At 41.7% G+C, this 19,106-nt stretch overlaps 1 protein-coding gene across 6 annotated transcripts in view; it reads left to right on the plus strand.

The window, feature by feature from the left end:
- The window catches only part of PBX1 (PBX homeobox 1), a 382,352-nt gene that overhangs the window by 1,935 nt on the left and 361,311 nt on the right, over positions 1 to 19,106 (plus strand). For 5 of the 6 annotated variants that reach the window (XM_085601506.1, XM_085601507.1, XM_085601511.1 and 2 more), the window contains exon 2: positions 9,858 to 9,931. In XM_085601506.1, coding sequence (XP_085457632.1) covers positions 9,858 to 9,931 — 74 coding nt within the window. Of the gene's footprint in view, positions 1 to 7,475; positions 7,533 to 9,857; positions 9,932 to 19,106 lie in introns of those variants that run through there. The other variant, XM_085601510.1, reaches the window with a different exon arrangement.

The following is a 19,106-nucleotide window of genomic DNA, read 5'->3' on the forward strand; positions in this document are numbered from 1 at the left end:
TAAACGGAAGCACATTCCTTTCCTTCCTGACCTCACATCTCCACAAACTGGATTAGACCTTGTCTAGTATAAAAACATTCAATCCTTTTATGTAGTCACCCCTGGGCTACAGAAAGAGGCACACCAATGTCTTATTGGATGTGTTATAAGTGCCAAATAATGAAAGCCATTGGCTAAATATCCCAGCATGCAAGGTGGTACTGCTTTGTAGTCATCAGACTTCTAGGGAAGACACTTGCTGCTGTGCTCACTACATCTTTAAATGCCCTTTAAGTATAGGGTGCACTGTACAGCTAACCGGGTGACCACCTCACTCCAGGCCATTACGGACGTTGTCTCCAGTCCTGAACTGTTTGACTGCAAATCGTTGATTTCAGATGGGTTGGTCTAATCCGCTTAAAGGAGGCAATGCAGGACTACAGCACCCAGATGCATTAGACTGTCAAATAAAAGTCCTCAACCAGCAACGGTGTCTTTAATGACCTGGAGGGGAGTGGCCTCCCTAAGTATGTAGCTCTGAACTGGAAACGCTGTCCGTTATAACCTGGAGGCGGGTGGTCACCTTACAGTTGTAGTTCTACGCTGGAAACAGTGTCTGTAATGGCCTGGAGGGAGATGCTCACCTTACAGATGTAGTTCTAAGCTGGAAAGTGTCTGTAATTGCCTGGAGGGAGATGGTCACCTTACAGATGTAGTTCTAAGCTGGAAACAGTGTCTGTAATGGCCTGGAGGAAGATGGTCACCTTACAGATGTAGGTCTAAGCCGGAAACGGTGTGTGTAATGACCTCAAGGGGGGTGGTCCCATCACTGGGTAAATACTTAAAGGTTAGATGAGGGCCCTGCCATCCGCTTGTTGGGCTTATTGTCATTTGTAGTAACAGCAGTTTGACACCGCAGTAAGCATTGATGGTAGGGTACCAGACATCTAACTGCAGTTGTATTAAACCCAGCAGGCTCTAACTTGTGTGTGGTGCTCTACACTTTCCAAATAACTGGTGGCAAACCGTGCAAAGATAATACTTGGGCAGAGTGCGAAGGCAGTGGTAAGAAGATAACAGTAAAGGAAGGAATTATGTGCACACTCGCACAGAAATATTGAAACACCTGTAAACACAAGGTACCGCTTGCAAACACATGACCACTTGATTTTCCTGCATGTCTGTGACAGGCTGCAAGAGCTTCACCCTGGTGAACTTGACAGGGCTGTCAAGTGCTTCGATGTCATATGCGCTACCTTTAGCAGGTCTCAACTTTTCAGCCGAAAGCTTGATGGGACTGTGTGTGTGTGTGTGTGTGTGTGTGTGTATATATATATATATCTAAAATACTCCACCAGCCAAAGGCGCTTCAATCTGTTTTGAAGAGAATGGAGCACGGACCACCAGATTAGTGCTGTATGTTTTTCTTTATTCCGCCATCACCATCACAGTCATCTGTATATATAAAATAGCCCCCACCACACTGAGGCTTATTTACAAGCCCCCTGCGCCTCCGGTACGTCATTTTTCCCCATATTAAAAGGGACGCGCCAGCAGCGCAAGGGGCTTGTAAATAAGCCCTTACATTTTTTACAAAAGTCAAAAAAACAAGCATTGACAAAGCCAAAAGACTGGCAGACAGCCCCAAACATATTATCTTTATATTTAAATCTCCCCAAAATATCAGAAGTTGAAGGGCCTGTTTGTGTTTTTAACTCCTCTATTACAATTCATTTTGTCCCTAACTCCCTCTACACTTGAAAAAATGTGTCTAAGAAAAATTCCACTCCCCAACACGATGAAGCCTAGCCAATCCCCAATTAGATTGGTTAAAAAAAATATGGAGACTCTTTAATGTTTTCTGCGTCGAATTAATTATGCAAATTAGGTAATCAACTTTCTCTATAGTGGCCACCCTGAAATCAATTTTACACACACGGGCTGTGAGAAAACTTGAACAGGGCACTTTGTTTTTGAGCGAGATTTTGAAGAGGGCTGCTGTGCAGTACCTACCTTTGATGGGGTAGGTTTTCTGTTCTTTGTAAAATACTCCGCGTGCTCTGTCGACAGAGTCTCGCTGGTAACGTTCAACTACATTTATGTAGCGCTTCACTCCAGAATGAAGCTCATTTCTAAGATCTCACAGTTTAGGCGCACAAGGAACTGAATGGTGCATTTGGATAGGAGATGTCCTCCGATTACACAATTTGGTCAAGAGCAGACGCCAACAGGGGCATCCAGGTCTTTTTCTGAATATCACACAGCTTAGTGAAGAGCACTGGATAAACGTACCATGCAGGGTTTTTTGTGCTCAAGATCACACTGTTTGGTCAACAGCTGGCGCCAAGAGTAGCATTCAGGTTTCCTGTATACAAAGACAATAATAGCCTAGTCACTAGATCAAATGCCACGACTTCCTTTACGCACTCCCTTCTCAGTTAGTTGGTACTTTCCTTGGAATATTAGGCCGTATAAGTATTTAAGTTGCAACAGAGAGGGTTAGTTCAATGTTCTCTAAACAGAGGGCGTGCAACGCGTGGTAGAGTAATCCAAAAGTATTGATCATTATTATTTATAAAAAGTCGCGTTGACGTGTTTTCCAGCTCCTTCACAGAGACGTCGCTTGGGTAGAGGGGGTATTCTCGGCGCTGAGGTGTACGTATACACACACCTGGACAATGCACGCGTGACGAAACATGCATTCACCCGATAGAGCCGCTTCCAGAGTGGTTGTTATTCGAGGCTCCGTTCCTCGTCTTTCTCTATACCCGTCAGTTTTATAACCCCCCATGAATGCAAGGTTTGAGGAAGGTGAAAAAGGAAATCGTTATATTTTGTTACTCTGTTGTTATCAAATGTAATGCTAGAATGAAGCTTGTTTCGACTTTCGAGTCGTTCCCAGCTCTGGAAGATAAGGGAACTGAGAAGCCATGAGATAAAGCGAGATTTTCCCAAGAACGCAGAGTGCGTTGAGGCGGTAGCCAGGATTGGACCGCCTCCCGTTGTCCTGGATATACAACTGACAATGTGCTCACAAGGCCACCGTCCCCAAAACTAAGCGGACATGATGGCTCGTGGGTAGGCACGTTGGCGGCCCAGGTCAACGGGCTCTCAGCCCGCCTGTTCCCGGTTCACTGGCTCGTTGTGTTCGTGAGGTTCACTGTGCGGAACCAGAGCAGCGGTTTACCTCGGACTCCGTCCAAGCACAGTGAAATGTGCAGCTTTTATGCAGTGTTTAATGACAGCATTTAGCTAGTTTACAAGCGCTTCCGAACAAAGCATTCAAGCGCAGAAACGGGGCCATTTGTATGTGTTAGCGCTCGGCGAAACCACACTTGAAATCCGCGCGCCGCGGCCTTTCACTACTCAACAACGCGACCCCTAAACCATGCAAAACAAGCGACTTTAAAAATAAAAAAAAGAGCAGCTGCAATCTGTCTCATTAAATTACAGGTTTTTACATTTTATGTAAAATTTGTGCTAAGTGGAATTTAGTAGGAAGATGACGAGGGATAAAAAAAAAAACGCCCTTTGTGGTGAGAGCCCCCCGCCCTGCCTTCTAGGACTGTTACGGTATTGGCACCTGGTGCGCTTGTTGACGTGTTTGCACCACGTCTAACCGGCGTGTTTATTTTTTGTTTTATAGACCGGTGGGGCCTGCTTTTTCACGTTGCTTTCTATTGTTGTGGTGAACACGCTGTTTCACAACCACCCAGAGCTCTGCCCCCATTCAGAAGCGCCTCAGTTCAATGTTAATGCCAATAAAAAGCCGTGTTTATAACTATTCTTGTTATAAAACATAAATTATATTTTCTTCACAGTTCGCCGCTGTAAATGTAGTTAATAATATGGATTTTTTATGCAATTAAGACGTAACAATGGTGAGCGATATTAGTAAGAGACCCAACGCGTTATTTGGGTTTTAAAATACAGGGAGAGGCTTCTCTGCAAAATGCCAAAACATCTTCTACCTCACTCTCGCCTATGTTGATTTTATTTTTTAAGCAAATATACTAAGTAATATATTTAAATTCTATATATGGTGCGATACTCCTAAAATGTATACTACAAATGTAATCAATGGGATCCTTATTGAAGATATAAACGTAGCAGCTATATACTCTGTACCATGGTGTTTAATAGAACTTCTATTAACATTAAACAAACTATTTCTTAGTCTTTTAATTAATAATAGGGGTTTGAGTGTCACCGACAGCAAATCCCTGTACCTTCTAGACTGGAGGTGACTTTCTCTACCTCCCTCTAAGAGAAAGCCAGGCCCTTTCGGTTCTAGAGTTTTCTGCGTGTGTCTAAAGTACATGGAACATGCAGATATTGTGGGTAAATTTCGCTATGTGGCTAGTTATAATGCTAGTATATTGCGCCCATAAAGTATTAATATAGCATTGATATACTCTGCAAAATATTACTTAATTTAAAAAGGAAAAAAAAGTAAGATCAAGTAATATTTTTTTTAAATTCTGTAATAATCTTCTGGCGTTTTGTTCAATGCATGCACAGTCACTGTTTCTGGTTCAAGGCTCTAAAATCAAAGGCTCTTGGTGGAATTACATGGGTTTATTTAATGTTTTGTTTCCTGCACATGAAGTAAAGCAATGTGTTTGGCTCTGCACAACACTGATAAATTAAATATAACCCCCCCCCCTTCACATTAGACTAGCAAGAAAAAGTGGAGGGGGGTAAAAAAGTAAAGTAAAATAAGCTAGGCGTGTGTTGACCTTCACGCACACCCCACTTTGCATGAGTTCAAGTGCCACAGAGCGGGGTGCCCTTTGGTTGAGCTTTCTTGACCTATATTATTGGCTCCACTAATAACAAAATGCTCAATGGGGCTGTTGTGCACCCTGTGTCTCCAGCTCACATTTGTGTAAGCGGGTGGCTGCATTTCCGCAACATCCCACCCAACAGCGGATAATCAAATCTGGCATTGGTAAACAGACAGCTATGTGACGGGGAAATAAATAAATATCACTCGAGCAGATATCGTTGCCGGAGGCCAGGCGATTCCTGCTCCTGGTATATTTTTTTCTCTGTGTTTATATGTCTGAGGGATTGTGCAAACAGTTTTATTTATTTTACTATCTAGACCAATATGATGGAATTGGCTTCTTTAGTGGTAAATCTCATTTGGTAAGGTTTATAAGGAATATCTCTTAGATCCAGTTGCAGCATTTGAGTTTATGGACATTTTGCTGTATTCATCCAGCAGAAAAATATAACAATTTTACTGCTTAATTGAAGATACCAACTCAAACCAGTAAGCTTCTTTGAATATCAACACATACATTAACATTAGAAACCTGTCCAAGATGTAGATATTTCAATAGAGCTGAGTGTATTCTTTTTCTGTCGCTTGTTACGCACACACTATAAAATGATTTATCTTGTTGACCGTGCTTGGTTTGGGTGGCGCTGCTTTTGGCCGGTGGAAGGGTAAATAGACATTTTCAGTACGTGATCTTGGGTGCAGCTATTCCCCTCTTCTCAATTGGGAGATATGCAGTTTCTCTCCAGTGTCCACAAGAAAATTGCTATAAATACAAAAATGTCACGCTGGAAGCGGGTGACTGCCAGATTGGCAACAACCCTCCCAAGGGGCAAAGCTGGCTTGTTGTCAATGCGAGTGCTCTATATCGAGTAATATATAAGTCAACGGGGGGGTCCTTGGCAACCGTTCTACCACATTAGAAATGTACCCATCCCTGTGACATTTCACACATTGGCCTTGCGTTCGATTATCAGAATCTTCCTCTAAGAACACGTAGTACAAATGCATGATCCTGTAAATACAAAATATATAAACTATCTATAGAACCCTTAATTTTTCTACTCAAGTCACTTTCTCAAAATTTAAATTTTTTGTGTGCACAAGAAGGGGCTAATTTATACACAGTGAAACAATTTAATGGCATTTGCCTAGATTCGCACAGCGTGGTCTAGTGATGGAAGCTAGAATTGGAACTCCAGTCGTCTGACGATGTGGTTCATGATTTTACCTCATCACCTGAAAACTGACAAGTGACAGAACTAGAATGATTGGGAGCAAATGCTCTTGGTTGTGATATGTGCTTCCCTAATGAGCCTATATTCGTTAAAAGAAATTGATCATGAAAAAAAGATATACATTTTTTTAATTTTCGCACAATTCTTATCAGAAGACACCTGGATGATCGAAGCAGAGGGTATTAGAATATTGTATGTAGTGAGTAGATCATACAGGGACTTCTAGTGTGAAACCTGAGATGATTCACAAACTTTTTAACTTACAAACCACGTTAGAGTAAGCAAACAGATACTAGCAAATTGCCTGTTTAGTTCATGAATTAAACAAATATTCAGCTTCTCTGGGATTTCTTTGATTTCATAAGACCCAAAAGAGATTTACTTGCACTTATTAGAATAAAAACGGTCCTGTCTGCAGACATCGTCCAGATACTTCTATTTTTTTTAATTTCTTATCTCAAAAGCTGCTCTAGATCCTTCAGTATCGACATGTGGTGGATTCTGTTTCCTCTTTTCCTCTCCTCCAAAGGTGGTTTGATAATTCGGTGTCTCATTTTTCATGCTGGGAACTGAGCCTTGACTTTTGCGCCCCAAGATGTTCAACCTCATGCCTGCACCTTGAATTAGGGACATAAATAACACCTTCAAAATTATTTGAGTGGCGGCGAGGAGTCGAAAGCCACCACTGTGGCTAAAACATGAAAGGAGAAGCAAATTGCAGTCAGGAATGTGGTGGATAGGATAATAGAGTCCCATGCATGGAGGCAGGCAGGAGGGGTCAGGTGAAAAAAAAAAAAGTTAGGGGCACCTAAACATGCAATTGGCAGAAAACCAATCTCAAGTATTCAAAGTTTGACAAGTGCTCGTATCCCGTAGATATATCTTATTAGTTGCTAGACAGGATTGCTGTAGATTAACCCCCGACACAAAGGAGCTCACTGCTGTTGGAAGCTTCTGTCAAGTTTTTGTAATTTATAAGGGTGCGCACACCAAAGTATACCATACTATACCACATGATGGCCACTGGTTTTAAACATTTCTGGAAGGAGAATTCGAGACCTTGCGGTTGTTCAAATGCCGCAAACCCCTGTGCAGAGAAGCAGAGTTCTTGCTCCAGATACCCGAGCTGGCCGAGACATGATTTGCCCACTTCTGTGGATCTTCAGCTTGGGGTAATTGTTCCATGTGGCTCAAGTGATCTGTGCCCATTTTGCCTCTGAATTGGTCAGCCCGTCTTCTCTCTTTGAAGGCTACGCCTTCTGATTCTCCGTAAAATTCTCATCGCATAGCAATAACTGTGCAGAAGACCATGGAAAGGCCCCCAAGGAACAAGGGGGCCGGTCTGTTGAAGGTAGATTGGGGTTACAGGCCACTTTATGAACCATGGTAGGAAAGTGTATGTCATGGGTATCGGAGTGCCTTCCATAAGGTCATCTTCTGGGTTTGGGTTAGGGGTTTCTTCTCGTGCTCCTCTGGCCCCGTCGCCGCACATACTGATCATTCTCCCATCAGGAGTTTGAAAGTAGCTGGTAAGTGATGTTAAAAACTACAACTGTCGTAGGCTTTAGTGAAAGATTGTTACAATTTGCATGTGTCCCTCTGTAAAATGACACCTGATAAGTTTTTTTAAATTATATAACCCTTTATGCTACATTTTTGCCTTTTGATAGTACTGAAATATCAGAGGTCACGATTAGTCTTCTTAACAGTATTTGATTTATCGATCGCTGGAGGATGAATGACTGAGTAGGCCCTTCCTGGCTGTTCCCGCCTTAATCTTCAACCACACACATATCTTGGTAGCCAGCACTTTTAATCAATCTGCTGCTGCAAGACTACAGTCAAATATTACCCAGCGTTTTATTATTTTGCGCAATCGGTTCTTAAGCCATTTGAAAGCAATCCATTTTTAAAGAGTTATCATTTTATGTGAGTTTTTCACTTTACACTAACATGAAGAACCGTAATTTAGGTTGTTTTGTAGATTACTGATAATCATGCTGCAGTAACAATCAATTAATTAAACATGTATACATACGTGCCTGATTTTCTTTTTATTTTGTCTATTGCTTATTGTGAATTTCAACTGGTAATATGTTTTTGTGAGTAATATATTTATCCAGTGATACAGCAGTGGTATGTATGATATAGAGAGATTTATAATAAAGCTTTTAGTTATAGTTTCGAATGTTAATCCATGGCAAAAGCCTTTTAGTCACATACATTTGAGCCTGCATGACGATTCTTCTCGAAGCTTTCCAAAAATGCGTATCACACAGCGTCAAAAATGCCTCTTTTTTTTTAATCACATTACAATATGAACTTTTACTGACTCTTGTGTGAGTCTAAAGAAAATATACGATCTGGTATAAAAATTGCTGGTCCTGTATGGTTGATGCCCAGACAGCGAAGCATTTTGTCGCTGTGTCCAAACAAATGCACTTGTGAGAATCTTGGCCCACTATGCAAATTTGAGTTAAAGGAGGCCTGAGGTCTTTTCCATTGCAAGGTACACATTAATGGGGACACTAATGAGCTCGCGCTAGGTCCCCTGCTTGTAGTTACGTACTAAAATAAAAAAGATTTAAAAATAAATAAATATGACTCCCTCTGCTCCGCTGTTCAACTGCTTGGAAATTCTCACAGCATGAGACACCAAACACAGCAGAGCTGACCCCTTGTTGTGAGTTTTGAACTTGACCTGCCAGCACGTAGGTCCATCAATTTAGAATATTTTTCCCTCTGCCTGGTATTTATAAAAGTGCTTGTAATATGAAACTCCTGCCTGCTTTTTCTTTTTTTTTTTTTTTTTGCTTAAATCAAATTTCACACTCCCATGTTCTGGAGCTTCCTATTTCATATTTTGCGCGCTCTTTTTTTTTTTTCTTCTTCGATTTGCTTAACCGATTGAAAGATGAACAAATCTGACTGGGCGCTGGATCAGCCACCACCCTTAAAGGGCTTTATTGAACTTATTAAACCACTGTCAGGCTCCTCTATTTTCTATTGAATTTCTATGTAGCAGCTGATGAAAGTATTCAAGTAAAGTTGCTATCGGTTTCCTATAGCAGGAAGGGAATGATGTTTATTATTGAATGTTTCCTTGGGAATATAGAGCACACGCATGGGACTACTGGAGTGCTGTATTGGAAATCTTTGTATTATTTACAAAACCCTGAAGGCCCAATCTGCGAAACATTGTTACACTGTTCTCAATCCAAATAACTAACATATCCACCACTCAAATCACTTTCATATTTCACTATACTAATTCACCACCAATCCTTTATGGGTTCCGAAGTAGCGTGCTACTCGCCGAAAAAAGCGCTTCAACACCTCATCAGGGGTAGCAAGCGCTATATAAATACAAGTACAATTACAATTACTAAAAAAAAAAAAAACTTTTACAGCACCACAAACAAGAGCAGGCAACATGTATGGGAGGCCTCTGTGTGATAACAAGACAGAAAATACACTACACTACAGTAGACTTCTTGCTAGATGGATGAGTCTGTAGATATTAACCAAAAATATGGGCCCTCATCCCCATGTAGTCTGACTTTTCCCTTTGCTGAAGCAACTTCATAGACCCTATATAGTCAGTCTCAGTTCTGACTTTGCTCCTAAACCATGGTTACTAGTAACCCTTGTTTCTTGATTCATGTTCACTCAAGTTATAGAGAACAAGTTTCCGTGTTTCAGTTTCTCCACCACTTTTGGTGAATGTCTTGGAAAGGAAGCAGTCAGCTGTTCCGCGTGCTTCCTTTTCTGGTGTCACCCGCCGCAGTGGTGGAGTTGCGTCAATCTTGTGCCGTGGACTACTTTTCACTCGGTGTCTTTGATTTTCTCCGCAGGAAGCACGCACTGAACTGCCACAGGATGAAACCCGCCCTCTTCAACGTCCTGTGTGAAATCAAAGAAAAGACAGGTAAGGGAGCTGCTCGGGGTGCCCAGTGTCCGGCGTAGGTGCCAGTGAGGGCATATCGCTAATGCCTTGGTGAATAGTTGGGTCACCTCTTTTGATCATCCAGCCCCTGGGCATCACATATGTGGTGTCCATGTGTTGGGTGATTTTTGGTGCACTAAGAGTAAACCTTTTTTTTGATTGCCATCCCTGTGTGCCGAATGTGGGTGTGAGTGCGGGCTGGTGGCCCTGAACCCTTGACTTCACCCTCGCTCTTTTCACTGCTGCTTCTTGTTTATAAATGGTAGATTTGCCCGGAAGGTGTACAGTATAACCTCCTCTTTCAATCATATCAGGGTTTGAAAAAATTACCAGCCCTGGAATAATTAAAAAAAAAAGTGAAGATGACCAGTTCAGTTTTTTTTCAATTAATTACTCTTACTGCAGTTGGCTTGTAGATTGTTTTTAGGTGCTGGTAAAAATGTGACTGGCTAGTGAAAAATGTTCCGCGTTCAAGGTCTCGATGTATGCTTTACAAAATCGTTTTTGTCTGCTGGGAGAAGGTGAAGGCCTTCAACCGATGTGGCCCTAGAGTCCACCATGTGCCTGTAGCAGAGAGCTGGATGTTGTGCCAGCTCTTGCTTTATGGTGTCATAGTTTTGACTGTGAACAAGCACTGGCAGCACAAAGGCTTTAGAGTTCTCATCATCCTAGCGCATGCTTATGCCACACACTAACACCAGGAGTGGCCCGTGCAGGTAAGAGCAGTGGGGCGGGGTGGGACTCAACAGACGGCGACGAGGGAATGTAATTATTTATTTCATTTTCCCTTCTTGTCGTCCGTCGAGACCCGCCACCCTGCTGCCGCACCGCTCTTACCTGCAGGGCCGCTCCTGACTAACACACCTATTGCGCATGCCTCATGAGTGTTTCACTTTTCAGAAGGCCAATTTAAAATCTAGGTGTCATCCATCAGAGCCCTGAAGGAGCTGTAGCTCTCTTATGCTTTACTCCCCTGCTATTTCTCATGTCCGACACCATGCACGTTTTCACACCCACTCGCTTTGTGATGGCTGTTTCACAGTGGACTATTGTGCAAAGAAGGCTCCTTCTGAATGGGGTAGAAGGGGGAGATATAGTTCTGTAAATAGAAAACCTTTCCTCAATATGTTTTGTTTTCCACACCTCTGGATTCTTTATTACTTATTTATTTTTTCCCAGGAATAAGGAAGAGGCCTTTGTAAGGGGTTGATAGTCACCCCCCCCATCAAGGATCTTGTCTGATCTGCCTCCTTCAAGGAGAATCAGGAAAACATAAAGTCACTATTCAGCCAGCCACTTCACCATGGAAATTTATCAAGTGATCGGGGGAAGCAAGCAGAGTTAGGGTCCAAAGTCAACTTCATGTCGCTCACTACCCCCTACTATGCTCCCCATGGCTCTTGATTCCCTTGTATTGTTAGTGGGCATAGAAGCCAAATGAGATAAATCGACCTTTTTTTTAAGCCACTTGCAGAGTGAAATAGGGCTATAAAACCCGTCCACATCTACTGTTCAGATGATCCAGAGAAAAGGCAGACTTCAGACATTTTGTGCAATTTGTCTGGTACCCCTTGGCCTACCGTGGCCCAGGGAGAACCACTTGACGCGCACAAACGTACCGTTACTGAGCCGTTCATGGTTCACCGCAGAATTTCAGGCTGTGTTTTTACCAGGAGAGGAGGGATGCATGTTCACCTGTTATTTATTACTGCTATTTTCCGCCATCGATGTTGTACAAATTAAGTTAAGCAAGAATAGTAAATGGGTTAGAGAAATTTGTTGTGCCTGTTGCGTCTTCCACCTGTTGAATGTAGAAATCCCAGAACATTTCAGCACATGATAGTTCCTTGTGTGGGAATGTAGGAGTGTGAGCAAAATCTTGAATCCCATTTAAAGATTTATAAACATTTCTGAACCCTCTGTTTGAGCCCTGAAGATGGGTGAGCTAATCCCTATAGACGGATGAGCCGATCCCTGTAGAGAAATGAGCGGATCCCTGTAGAGGAATGAGCTGATCCCTATAGATGGATGAGCCGATCCCTATAGACTAATGAGGTGATTGATCCCTGTAGACGAATGAAGTGATCCCTCTAGACGAATGAGCTGATTCCTGCTGTTGGATTAGCTTATTCCTGCAGCAGGATGAGCTGATTCCTGTAATCAGATGAGCTGATTCCTGTAGTTAAGATCAGCTTACTGCTTGTAGTCAGAAAAGAAGTGCAGCTAACTTCTGAAAGGTGTGACTTTTTCTTGGTGCTGGGCAATTTCAATACAGGGTGCGCAATGTTTCCTAAGCTGACACCATCACTCTGATGCTGTCATACCGACATGTGGCGGGCGACTAGTGTAGCCGGATTTAGGGAACTGTTCAGAGGTGCCAGACAATAGACAACAAAAGGGAACATTCAAGGGTGGTACTAAAAGGTGGGAGGACTGCACATGGAGGTGGAAAGGACCCTAAATAGGAGGCCTGTGAGAACTACTGGAGAGGAGTGGAACAATACTAAGGTATACTAGATAATAGGATTGTGGTAGAAAAGGCGGCCTCGGAGCAGGATCACAGGCTTCTTTCCTGGCATCCTTTCTTACAATGGTCGTGCTGTGATATTGTACAGATAAAGGGACGTTTAATTTGTGATTAGCATGGGGACCGAAGAAGAAAGGTGAAAGGATGTCTGTCACAGTTGAAGCGTGAGGATAGGGTCAACCAGTACACAATTTCACTTTTACTTCTGATATGTCATTGATGGCTATGACTTCTTTCATTGGAAGTTGCTGCTTATTATTGTTTTGCTTTCATAGGGCTCCAGTTTTACTTCTGAGATATCATTGATGGCAGGGATTTCTTTCATCGGAATTTGTTGCTTATTTTTATACTGCTTTCTGTTTCACCTCTGATGGGTGGGAGGAGCCTCTTCGCAAATTTAAGATATTTATGCTACATTATAGGTGTTGTTTTTGTAAGCAGCCTTATGAAGTAGCTCTATACTACATAAATTAATCTGTGTCTTTTTCTTATGCTTTGTGGGGCTAGTTTTTGATTATAAGCGCATATTTATGAATCGAGCTATCTCATTTGGCACGGTATCGTGGGGCTGACTTATATGTGGGAGCGTGCATGGAAGGAATGTGTGGTCTTGCCAAATTTCGTAAAACATTAATACCATTTAAAGAATTTCAACCTTGCAAAGAACTAGTCATGTATTACTTAAATAAAATGTCTTGCAGTTCTGTATGTGCCAGGGCTTCCAGGCGATTGGGTGTTTGTGGTATGGATGAGCTGGAAAGAGTGCATGGGAGGGCTGGAACCTGTCAGCTCTCGGGACCTTGAGGTGAGTCAAATGACTGTATCCTCTCCCGGGTATTTTTTTTCCCTTAAAGGGCACTCTTGACCCTTTAAAAGAAGGTTATATTTCCGCATCATCCCACCTTAAACTTTGCATTCCATCTTAATATTGCGTTTTACGTCAAAAAGCAGCCATCATTTTCATTATTTATGTGCCCCACCCGTCTCTCTTCATCACCTTAAACGTAGCGATCCAGCACCTATGCATTTTAATTATTTGGCGGGGGGGGGGGGCACTCATCTTGTGTTAATAGCAAGAAACTCAAATGTATACATTTTTTTCCTTAAAAAAAAAAGGATAAAAAACAGAAAGGCCCTACCCGTTTTACTAAAAGGAAAATGGCGTAGAAGTGTGGCATTTCTCTTAGTTTTATATTTTTACATATTACCCCTTTTAAAATATTTTTCGAAGATTTTCTTTATAAAATTTGTCATGGTATTCATATTTTAAATCCTTGATTGCAGATAAACAGAATGATTAGGTGAGATGGCATATGCCTCGCAATGCAAGAAGATAAGCAGCCATTACAGTTTTCTGCAACTTAATTTCATTTCAAAAGATCAAGTGAAAAAACTGTGCAAAAAATTATAAATTAAAAAACTATTTAGCGGGAATTAAATCATCCAAGTGACAGTAAAGAAAAATCTCAGGTGGCTAGATACTGATGGTTTCTCCTAGATAAAATGGCTGGCATAATGATTCTACAACCTCGACTTAAGAAGAGGTAATAAGAGCATTTCATGTTTTATTGGTGCTGAATGGTGGTTATTATTTTCAGTTCAATTTTTATTTAAGCAGTAGAATTGCAATCTGTAGGTCAATTTCCAAACGCCCACTTGCCACAGGTAACTGGTCACTCTGGAATTTTCACTGGTGTAAATTGGCAGTAGGGTAAATCTCTGCCAATTTGACTAGCGAGAGAAAAGCTGGTAGTTGGGAAGTTATTTGTGGCCTCTGAATTTTGCAACAGGGCAGTAATTCATACTTATATTTAGCAGCTGCACGGAAATCGAAAAAAGCATTTTAATACACTACTGCTTTGTATTTTGAGCTATTCTTTTCGCAAACATAAATAGAAATCAATAGATACTTAATAAGAACTAAAGAGCTTGAACCAATGGTATGGCGCGCTGGCTGACTATGCCACTGATCTATCTGTGCTGGTTTTTGAACGTTGACTAGCGTATGAAGACTCTCTTGTTGGGGGTCTCCTTTGAGTGGAAGTGTCTGATCTAGTTCAAGGAATGGCAAGGTCCATGCCAGATTTTCGGGATAACCATGGAGTGTGCAAATTTATTAAGATTCATTGTATGTACATTTATTTCCTTTGGATATCTGGAGCTGTTTTCCACAGCTTTCCATTAGGACATTGAGGAGGTTGTATATTGTTTGATTAGATCAAAAATGGCCAATATTCTAATTGCCATTTTTTTGGGGGGGGGGAGTTTTATATAGCAAACTTCACCCGAAGGTATCGGAGTGCTTTACATGAGCACCAGTTGCATTACAGATGGACACGGGGAGATTAAATGGTTTGCCTAGAATCACAGAATGTTGAGCATCCCTGCCGAGACTCGAACAGTCCTCTACTCATAAGACGTTTTGCTTTGTCTGTCATGGTAGTCAGCCGCTTCTTAAAGTCATTGTGGTGTGCAGTGTCTCGAGTCCGGTAAATATCAGACAATTTTGTGGGGAAGGAGGAGGAACCGACTTGATTAAACATTTGGTTATCTTACCTCCATGGGTTCCTTGAAGTCGCAGGTAAATCAAAGTTCAGCTATAAAATATAATACCCCAGTCATATCTTTTTGGTTCACTGTGGTATAGTTCTTGAAAGTTTTTAACAATTTCAAGTTTGGAAACGTCGAATTCAGTAAAACTCATTTCAGCATGTTTTTTTAGTCATGCATCATGTTGACTGGATATGTGCATGTACATTTACTGATGTCTGCTGTTCAAGAATATAAACCCAAACTGGTCCATATTGTAACCGGTGTTGGAGAGAGGACTCTACGTCAACACCCTTTGGGTTCAAAACCCAATACATCACCCCAGGAAGAGGCTTTTCTAAGGGTGGTTTGGCTGATTGTTTTCTTTTGTGAGTGAATGCCGCATTTGAAACCTCTGTGTATCTCTATGTGTGTGTCTGTGTGTGTGATAGCGTGTTACTATTGGCTTACTCTTGAAGAGTAAATCTTAGCCAGATTCCGTCCAAGTTAACTTCAGAAACAAAATGGGGTCCTGAAATTATACGTACAACAATTTACTATGTAAATTGTAACATGGATGATCCAATGAGCAAATCGCTGAAGCTGAAACAAAGTAAGGTCCTACTATTTATGCGAGGACATATCATTAAGACCCAAAACTGTACTTCTCTCAAACGAGTTCGCCACTTGCACCGTTGATGGAAAGCACAAGAATTTAAATGAATGATGGGAGAGTGTGTAGAGTGACTGGATTTGGATTAACATGCTGTCCTGGAGGTAGGCTGCCAGGTACTCGAGCATGTTTCATGGAAAATAATACTGAAATTCTGCACCTGGTTTTTTTTAAGTCTTGCTTGGCAGGTGTAACACTACCAAAATTAGGCTTGCCGGAAGGAAGCTCTATCTGCCTTACGTGGAGTACAACATTTCACGCAACAGGAAGTCATTGGATGTAGTACTTCTTCCTGTTTGCTAATCTGCCGTGCCAAGCACATAATAGAAACCGTGCTTTGTTTACAGCCCCTCTTTGTTTCCACGTGCCTTATTTGCATAAGGCAAATAGTGCCATGCTCAACATGTGCCTTTTACCTGCTCTAAGCACTTGATACAAATAGTGCAGGGTTTACAGTTCATCTTTGTGCCTGATTGCATTGTGTGGATGAGGTAAACAGTGCAGTGTTTACAGTCAGCCTCAGTGTCTACTTGAGTTATGTGCATGATAAAAAAAAGTGTAATGTTTACAGGATGTTTGTCGGCTTAGGCTTAAAGGCAGGACAGAAACAATCCACTGTTACCGGTCTTCGCGTCTGATTGCATGAGGCATATGATACAGGCAGTGTTTCGTGTACATTCAGTATGTTTGTCTGCATCCACCTGTTGCATGTTAAATGTGATGCTGAGTTTAGTCTTTCTGCTACAATACGAACATGACGTAGTAGTTTGATGTTCGGAGTGTGTGCTCTGTCTTTGCTTGTGCTTTTTGTCCTGATAGATACTGTCTGGTGTTTATAGTCTCTCTGCTTACACTAGGCAACTTCATGCACGCCGTTCACTGGTTACATTATGTGTCCGCTTCCATTACACACATAACAATTAGTTGCCTGCTTATAGCTTTTTTGTGTCTCGGCTTACACTGCGCATGTTTGCTGTCGGTATATTTACACTAACCACATGAAATAAATAGTGGAGACTTTCGTCTTTCTGCCTAGAGTAGGCGTATGAGAGTACTTTGTTGTTTACAGTGTTTTGTCTGATTGTACTATACTATGTACATGATTCAAATCACCCAGTGTTTATATTCTGCCAGGCTCTACTTTTACCCTGCACATTATATAAATCGTCTATAGTTTACAGTTTGTACCTGCTTACACTTTGCACATGATACAAACCGTCCAGTGATATGTTTTTATCTGCTTACACTCTATATATGATACAAATCGTCCAGTGTTAACAGTTTGTATCTGTTTTACACTCTGTACTGATACAAATTGTCCAGTGTTTACACTTTTCTATCTGCTCACACTCTGCATACGATACAAATCGTCCAGTGTTAACAGTTTGTATCTGCTTACAACTCTGCACATGATACAAATCGTCCAGTGTTAACAGTTTGTATCTGTTTGCACTCTGTACTGATACAAATTATCCAGTATTTACAGTTTTCTATCTGCTTACACTCTGAAAGGAAACAAATTGTCCAGTTATATATTTTTATCAGCTTACACCTGCACATGATACAAATCGTCCAGTGTTTACAGTTTGTATCTGCTTACACTTTGCATATGATAGAAATCCTCCAGTGTTTACAGTTTGTATCTGTTTACACTCTGCAGATGATACAAATCCTCCAGTGTTCAGTTTGTTTCTGTTTACACCGTGCATATGATAAAAATCGTCCTCTGTTTACAGTTTATATCTGCACACGATACAAATCCTCCAGTGTTTACAGTTTGTACCTGCTTACACTCTAGACTGCACATGATACAAATCGTCCAGTGTTTACAGTTTGTACCTCCTTACACTCTGCACATCATACAGATCCTCTAGTGTTTACAGTCTGTATCTGCTTACACTCTGCACACGATGCAAATCGTCCACGGATTCCAGTTTGCATCAGCTTATGCATTGTACATGATGGACATAGTCCAGGGTTTATAGTTGGTTCAGGACTGCTAAAACATATGCACGCAACCCAAATATTCCAGGGTGCACTGATAGTTTCTGCTTACATTATACAAATCCCCCAGTGTTTATAGGTGTCTACTCACACTCTGCACATGATAAAAATCGTCCAATGTTTACAGTCCGTATCTGCTTACAGTCTGTACAAATTGTTCAATATTTACAGTTTGTTTCTGTTTACATTATGCACAAGATTCAAGTCGCTCGGTGCGTACAGATTGTGTCTGCTTATGCGTCACTTATGATGGAAATAGTCAAGGGTTTATAAGTGGTCCTTGTCTACTTAAACCTATGCGCACAATTCAAGCATGCAGAGATTTGTATAAAGCTGTATAGCCATTAGCTTGAGTTTTGATGTACAGTAAAGCAGAGAAGTGGTCAGGTCCAAGGCTCTGCCATTCTGTGATGTGCTCTGCGTTGCTCAATATTCCTGGGTAGGCAGAAATAAATGTCCATCACCTGCAGTATTATTGCAAATTAGTCTGACTGGTCTTTAAAGAATTTAGGGATAGAATATGGAAGAAATTACCTAATTCTACATTTTCTGCACTTGATTATGCTACGGAATTACACCCCTACTGCTCTGATGCCGTAGTGGTGGAAGATACCAATTTACGGCTGGCCCAGCTGTGAGATGACACCACCGCGAGTGAAAGCGGGTCTGTAGCTGCCTTGAGTAGGACAGCGATGTGAGGAACCGGAGACGTCGAGAGCATTGGGTAGCAATCCTTTTGTGAGTTTCATCAGCAGAAAGAATTTTCTACAGTATCTGGTGCTAACAACCCACTTGGGGGAGTATTCAGACTTCCAGCCCCAGAATCCATGGTAACAACCAATTTGCTCACCTGAGCGTGATGACATTTAAATGAGGGTAGAAACTTGAAGCAACGTGTGCTGCGCTAGTCACAGGTTGCCTTTGAGTAAGGGGGTCACCCCGAAACGCATCAGGCAGGAGTTTGCTATGTTGTTTGGACTTGCTGGGATTGAGCCATATGGCAGCCCTAGATCATACTATGAACAAATTATGGAACTTACAGTAAACTCACCCTTGGGATTGAATCTCCAATGGTACATCCTCTGCCTCAACCCAGGGGTCTTTTTGCAGACTAGAGACTGAGAAAGGAAACCTCCTCTGCTCCAGTGGAATAGTAACTAACCCCGTCGCCCCCACCCCCGGAAGTTACAAAAATGGTAATTGCAAAAATAGTGCCCTTTCCCTCCCAAAACTGCCTCCCGCATACCAGAATTTTTTCCTTTGGGCGGTCCAGGTCAAATGCATGGATCTCTCTTGCTGCATCCATTGGCACTTGAGCTTTTCAACAGCTCCGGGTATGTTTAGCGAGTACAGTATTTATATCCATAACAGAACAGTTATGAATTGTTTAATTTTAGAACATGCTGTGTCTTGGCCAGCTCAGC

This window comes from Triturus cristatus, chromosome 4_2 (genome assembly GCF_964204655.1).
Source record: "Triturus cristatus chromosome 4_2, aTriCri1.1, whole genome shotgun sequence".
Lineage (NCBI taxonomy): Eukaryota > Metazoa > Chordata > Amphibia > Caudata > Salamandridae > Triturus > Triturus cristatus.